The 7017-nt window shown below is 51.4% G+C and overlaps 1 protein-coding gene across 5 annotated transcripts in view; it reads right to left on the bottom strand.

The window, feature by feature from the left end:
* LOC110504786 (slit homolog 3 protein) overlaps positions 1-7017 on the bottom strand; it is a 445911-nt gene that overhangs the window by 57532 nt on the left and 381362 nt on the right. For all 5 annotated transcript variants that reach the window (XM_036969806.1, XM_036969807.1, XM_036969808.1 and 2 more), the window contains one exon: positions 1157-1281. In XM_036969806.1, the coding sequence (XP_036825701.1) occupies positions 1157-1281 (125 nt within the window). The remainder of the gene's footprint in view (positions 1-1156; positions 1282-7017) is intronic.

The following is a 7017-nucleotide window of genomic DNA, read 5'->3' on the forward strand; positions in this document are numbered from 1 at the left end:
TCAAAATGAGAACACTTTGCCTTCAGCACAAAACAACAACAAAATATAGTATGCAAGGCTTTATCGTTGGGTTTTTACAGAAATGTTTGGTGATGGACCAGGAATGCCTTGTACAGTATGGCAGCATTCAAGAATCATGACCCTAATGACCCTTAATACCCACTTCCTCTGATCACAGACAAAACACGGACGCTTGTTTCTTGTTTTCACTCTGTTTCCCTCTCTCTCGATCCACAATTCATTCTCCACATTTCAATTACATTTAAGCCCAGCAGAGGACAACGGAGAAAAGCACACATGCACGTACACACACCTCTGAATAGGCAGGAATAATCGCAAAGACCCAAAGAGAGGTGCATACCCAGAGACACCGGGACCAACACTGACACACAAATTGACCTTGGGAGCAAAGATTTGATTTAAAAAGAGGCCATGGGCTTTGTCCCTGAAGCAGGCAGGAGGTTAAGCTGTTATCTGCGTCTGTGGAGCAGGATACTGACAGGAATCCCACATCCAAACAACAGGCTCACGAGGCCACAGCAGCAGCACACAACACAGTGGGGGAGGGGACAAAACCTACACATGCAGACACACACACATGCAGGCACACACACACGCAGGCACACACACATGCAGACACACACACATGCAGACACACACACATGCAGACACACACACATGCAGACACACACACATGCAGGCACACACACATGCAGGCACACACACACGCAGACACACACACGCAGACACACACATGCAGACACACACACATGCAGACACACACACATCCAGGCACACACACATGCAGGCACACACACACGCAGACACACACACGCAGACACACACACGCAGACACACACATGCAGACACACACACATGCAGACACACACACATGCAGACACACATACACTCTATGTCCACTCTCTGAGAGCACTTTATTGTAAACCTTTTCAATCCCCATTCAATACTTACAGCCAAACTAACTGTTGTAATCATTTCCACATTGGTTGAGATATCAAAGTAAGATGCATGTAAGAGAACAGGAGAGGCTAATACACTGGGGCTATGCATACGATGACAAACCGCTAACATGTGGAGCCGTTTAAGTGGGGCTGTGGTTGTGTGTGTGTGTGTGTGTGTGTTTAAATCCACTCACTTTGTAGCCAAAGGGACAGGTGCAATGGTAGGAGCCAGACACATCGCTGGCACATGTGCCATTGTTCAGACAGGGGCCGGCCAGACAGGGGGCACATTTCAACATCAGATTCAGATCAACTGGGCCTGAGAGAGAGAGAGAGAGAGAGAGAGAGAGAGAGTGTAAGCGAAAGAGACAGAGAGAGAGAGAGAGAGAGAGGGTGAGAGAAAGAGGGTGAGGGAAAGAGAGAGAGATAGAGAGAGATAGATAGAGAGAGAGAGGGTGAGAGAAAGAGAGAGAGGGAAAGAGAGAGAGAGAGAGAGAGAGAGAGGGGGGGGGGGTGAGAGAGAGAGTAAGAGAGAGGGTGAGAGAAAGAGAGTATGAGAGAGAGGGTGAGAGAAAGAGAGATAGAGATAGAGAGAGGGGGTGAGAGAGAGTATGAGAGAGAGGGTGAGAGAAAGAGAGATAGAGAGAGAGAGAGGGGGTGAAAGAGAGTATGAGAGAGAGGGTGAGAGAAAGAGAGTATGAGAGAGAGGGTGAGAGAAAGAGAGATAGAATGACAGAGTAAGAAACAGAGAGCGAGGGAGAGATTAAAGAAGAAAGAGTCACACTAAGCAATTTCACTCACTCCTTCTCTCAGCAGTATTTAAAGACACTTCTTATCTACATTTATAAAACCTTCATCTGCCTTAATCTCACATAAATCCCAGATCAATGTTAATTGGCATGTGTAGTTACAGAGGGCAGAAATATGTGACAGCTGGGTTCATTCCCCGGTACAGGTAGATACAGAGAGGAGGAGGAGAGGAGAGGAGGAAAGGTGTAGAGGGCGAGAGGAGAAGGAGAGGAAGAATAAAGGATAGGAGTAGAGGTGGAGAGGGAGGAGAGGAAGCGGAAACGAGAGGAGAGGGGAAAGGAGCAGAGGACGAGAGGAGAGGGGGAAAGAGAGGAAGAGGAAAGGAGATGAGAGGGGGAGAGGGGGAGAGAGAAGAAGATGAATGGAAAGGCGATGAGGATAGGGGGAGAGAGAGAGGAAGAGGAAAGGAGAGGAGGAGAAGGGGAGAGAGAGGAAGAGGAAAGGAGAGGGGATAGAGAGGAAGAGGAACGGAGATGAGAGGGGGAGAGAGAGGAAGAGGAATGGAAAGGAGAGGGGATAGAGAGGAAGAGGAAGAGGAAGAGGAAAGGAGATGAGGAGAAAATGAGAGGGGGAGAGAGAGGAAGAGGAAATGAGAGGGGATAGAGAGGAAGAGGAAAGGAAAGGAGAAGAGAGGGAGAGAGAGAGGAAGAGGAATGGAAAGGAGAGGAGGATGGGGGAGAGAGAGAGGAAGAGGAAAGGAGAGGAGGATAGGGGGAGAGAGAGAGGAAGAGGAAAGGAGAGGAGGAGAAGGGGAGAGAGAGGAAGAGGTAAGGAGAGGGGATAGAGAGGAAGAGGAAAGGAAAGGAGAAGAGAGGGAGAGAGAGAGGAAGAGGAATGGAAAGGAGAGGAGGATAGGGGAGAGAGAGAGGAAGAGGAAAGGAGAGGAGGATAGGGGGAGAGAGAGAGGAAGAGGAAAGGAGGATAGGGGGAGAGAGAGAGGAAGAGGAAAGGAGAGGAGGAGAAGGGGAGAGAGAGGAAGAGGAAAGGAGAGGGGATACAGAGGAAGAGGAAGAGGAAAGGAGATGAGAGGGGGAGAGAGAGGAAGAGGAATGGAAAGGAGAGGAGGATAGGGGGAGAGAGAGAGGAAGAGGAAAGGAGAGGAGGAGAAGGGGAGAGAGAGGAAGAGGAAAGGAGAGGGGATAGAGAGGAAGAGGAAGAGTAAGAGGAAAGGAGATGAGAGGGGGAGAGGGGGAGAGAGAGGAAGAGGAATGGAAAGGAGAGGAGGATAGGGGGAGAGAGAGAGGAAGAGGAAAGGAGAGGAGGAGATGGGGAGAGCGAGGGAGAGGAAAGGAGAGGGGATAGAGAGGAAGAGGAAAAGAGAGGGGGAGAGGGGGAGAGAGAGAAAGAGGAATGGAGAGGAGGAGAATGGGAGAGAGGGGAAGAGGAAAGGAGAGGGGATAGAGAGGAAGAGGAAGAGGAAAGGAGATGAGAGTGGGAGAGGGGGAGAGAGTAAGAGGAAAGGAAAGGAGAGGAGGATAGGGGGAGAGAGAGAGGATGAGGAAAGGAGAGGGGATAGAGAGGAAGAGGAAGAGAGATGAGAGGAGGAGAGAGGAAGAGGAAAGGAAAGGAGAGGAGGATAGGGGGAGAGAGAGAGGAAGAGGAAAGGAGAGGAGGAGAAGAGGAGAGAGAGGAAGAGGAAAGGAGAGGGGATAGAGAGTAAGAGGAAGAGGAAAGGAGATGAGAGGGGGAGAGGGGGAGAGAGTAAGAGGAAAGGAAAGGAGAGGAGGATAGGGGGGGAGAGAGGAAGAGGAAAGGAGAAGGGATAGAGAGGAAGAGGAAAGGAGGTGAGGAGAAAATGAGAGGGGGAGAGAGAGGAAGAGGAAAGGAGAAGAGAGGGAGAGAGAGGAAGAGGAAAGGAGATGAGGAGAAAATGAGAAGGGGAGAGAGAGGAAGAGGAAAGGAGAGGGGATAGAGAGGAAGAGGAAGAGGAAAGGAGAGGAGGATAGGGGGAGAGAGAGGAAGAGGAAAGGAGAGGGGATAGAGAGGAAGAGGAAAGGAGGTGAGGAGAAAATGAGAGGGGGAGAGAGAGGAAGAGGAAAGGAGAAGAGAGGGAGAGAGAGGAAGAGGAAAGGAGATGAGGAGAAAATGAGAAGGGGAGAGAGAGGAAGAGGAAAGGAGAGGGGATAGAGAGGAAGAGGAAGAGGAAAGGAGATGAGAGGGGGAGAGGGGGAGAGAGTAAGAGGAAAGGAAAGGAGAGGAGGATAGGGGGAGCGAGAGAGGAAGAGGAAAGGAGATGAGGAGAAGGGGAGAGAGAGGAAGAGGTAGGGAGAGGGGATAGAGAGGAAGAGGAAGAGGAAGAGGAAAGGAGATGAGGAGAAAATGAGAGGGGGAGAGAGAGGAAGAGGAAAGGAAAGGAGAAGAGGAGAGGGGGAGAGAGAGGAAGAGGAAAGGAAAGGAGGAGAAGAGGAGAGAGAGGAAGAGGAAAGGAGAAGAGGGGGAGAGAGAGGAAGAGGAAAGGGGGAAGAGGAGAAGAGGAGAGGGGGAGAGAGAGGAAGAGGAAAGGAGATGATGAGAAATGGAGAGGGGGAGAGAGAGGAAGAGGAAAGGAAAGGAGGAGAAGAGGAGAGAGAGGAAGAGGAAAGGAAAGGAGAAGAGGGGGAGAGAGAGGAAGAGAAAAGGGGGGAGAGGAGAAGAGGAGAGGGGGAGAGAGAGGAAGAGGAAAGGAGAGGGGATAGAGAGGAAGAGGAAAGGAGAGGGGATAGAGAGGAAGAGGAAAGGAGGTGAGGAGAAAATGAGAGGGGGAGAGAGAGGAAGAGGAAAGGAAAGGAGAAGAGAGGGAGAGAGAGGAAGAGGAAAGGAGATGAGGAGAAAATGAGAGGGGGAGAGAGAGGAAGAGGAAAGGAAAGGAGAAGAGAGGGAGAGAGAGAGGAAGAGGAATGGAAAGGAGAGGAGGATAGGGGAGAGAGAGAGGAAGAGGAAAGGAGAGGAGGATAGGGGGAGAGAGAGAGGAAGAGGAAAGGAGGATAGGGGGAGAGAGAGAGGAAGAGGAAAGGAGAGGAGGAGAAGGGGAGAGAGAGGAAGAGGAAAGGAGAGGGGATACAGAGGAAGAGGAAGAGGAAAGGAGATGAGAGGGGGAGAGAGAGGAAGAGGAATGGAAAGGAGAGGAGGATAGGGGGAGAGAGAGAGGAAGAGGAAAGGAGAGGAGGAGAAGGGGAGAGAGAGGAAGAGGAAAGGAGAGGGGATAGAGAGGAAGAGGAAGAGTAAGAGGAAAGGAGATGAGAGGGGGAGAGGGGGAGAGAGAGGAAGAGGAATGGAAAGGAGAGGAGGATAGGGGGAGAGAGAGAGGAAGAGGAAAGGAGAGGAGGAGATGGGGAGAGCGAGGGAGAGGAAAGGAGAGGGGATAGAGAGGAAGAGGAAAAGAGAGGGGGAGAGGGGGAGAGAGAGAAAGAGGAATGGAGAGGAGGAGAATGGGAGAGAGGGGAAGAGGAAAGGAGAGGGGATAGAGAGGAAGAGGAAGAGGAAAGGAGATGAGAGTGGGAGAGGGGGAGAGAGTAAGAGGAAAGGAAAGGAGAGGAGGATAGGGGGAGAGAGAGAGGATGAGGAAAGGAGAGGGGATAGAGAGGAAGAGGAAGAGAGATGAGAGGAGGAGAGAGGAAGAGGAAAGGAAAGGAGAGGAGGATAGGGGGAGAGAGAGAGGAAGAGGAAAGGAGAGGAGGAGAAGAGGAGAGAGAGGAAGAGGAAAGGAGAGGGGATAGAGAGTAAGAGGAAGAGGAAAGGAGATGAGAGGGGGAGAGGGGGAGAGAGTAAGAGGAAAGGAAAGGAGAGGAGGATAGGGGGGGAGAGAGGAAGAGGAAAGGAGAAGGGATAGAGAGGAAGAGGAAAGGAGGTGAGGAGAAAATGAGAGGGGGAGAGAGAGGAAGAGGAAAGGAGAAGAGAGGGAGAGAGAGGAAGAGGAAAGGAGATGAGGAGAAAATGAGAAGGGGAGAGAGAGGAAGAGGAAAGGAGAGGGGATAGAGAGGAAGAGGAAGAGGAAAGGAGAGGAGGATAGGGGGAGAGAGAGGAAGAGGAAAGGAGAGGGGATAGAGAGGAAGAGGAAAGGAGGTGAGGAGAAAATGAGAGGGGGAGAGAGAGGAAGAGGAAAGGAGAAGAGAGGGAGAGAGAGGAAGAGGAAAGGAGATGAGGAGAAAATGAGAAGGGGAGAGAGAGGAAGAGGAAAGGAGAGGGGATAGAGAGGAAGAGGAAGAGGAAAGGAGATGAGAGGGGGAGAGGGGGAGAGAGTAAGAGGAAAGGAAAGGAGAGGAGGATAGGGGGAGCGAGAGAGGAAGAGGAAAGGAGATGAGGAGAAGGGGAGAGAGAGGAAGAGGTAGGGAGAGGGGATAGAGAGGAAGAGGAAGAGGAAGAGGAAAGGAGATGAGGAGAAAATGAGAGGGGGAGAGAGAGGAAGAGGAAAGGAAAGGAGAAGAGGAGAGGGGGAGAGAGAGGAAGAGGAAAGGAAAGGAGGAGAAGAGGAGAGAGAGGAAGAGGAAAGGAGAAGAGGGGGAGAGAGAGGAAGAGGAAAGGGGGAAGAGGAGAAGAGGAGAGGGGGAGAGAGAGGAAGAGGAAAGGAGATGATGAGAAATGGAGAGGGGGAGAGAGAGGAAGAGGAAAGGAAAGGAGGAGAAGAGGAGAGAGAGGAAGAGGAAAGGAAAGGAGAAGAGGGGGAGAGAGAGGAAGAGAAAAGGGGGGAGAGGAGAAGAGGAGAGGGGGAGAGAGAGGAAGAGGAAAGGAGAGGGGATAGAGAGGAAGAGGAAAGGAGAGGGGATAGAGAGGAAGAGGAAAGGAGGTGAGGAGAAAATGAGAGGGGGAGAGAGAGGAAGAGGAAAGGAAAGGAGAAGAGAGGGAGAGAGAGGAAGAGGAAAGGAGATGAGGAGAAAATGAGAGGGGGAGAGAGAGGAAGAGGAAAGGAAAGGAGAAGAGAGGGAGAGAGAGGAAGAGGAAAGGAGATGAGGAGAAAATGAGAGGGGGAGAGAGAGGAAGAGGAAAGGGGGAAGAGGAGAAGAGGAGAGGGGGAGAGCGAGGAAGAGGAAAGGGTGAAGAGGAGAAGAGGAGAGGGGGAGAGAGAGGAAGAGGAAAGGGGGAAGAGGAGAAGAGGAGAGGGGGAGAGAGGAAAAGGAAAGGAAAGGAGAAGAGGGGGAGAGGGAGGAAGAGGAATGGAAAGGAGATTAGGAGAAAAAGAGAGAGACAGGTACAAAGAAAGCAGAAGCAGGGCAACGGAGCAGAAGATGGAGGAGAGGAGAGCAAAAGAGGATGGAGATATCACAGCCAG

Source organism: Oncorhynchus mykiss, chromosome 31, assembly GCF_013265735.2.
Source record: "Oncorhynchus mykiss isolate Arlee chromosome 31, USDA_OmykA_1.1, whole genome shotgun sequence".
Classification (NCBI taxonomy): Eukaryota; Metazoa; Chordata; class Actinopteri; order Salmoniformes; family Salmonidae; genus Oncorhynchus; species Oncorhynchus mykiss.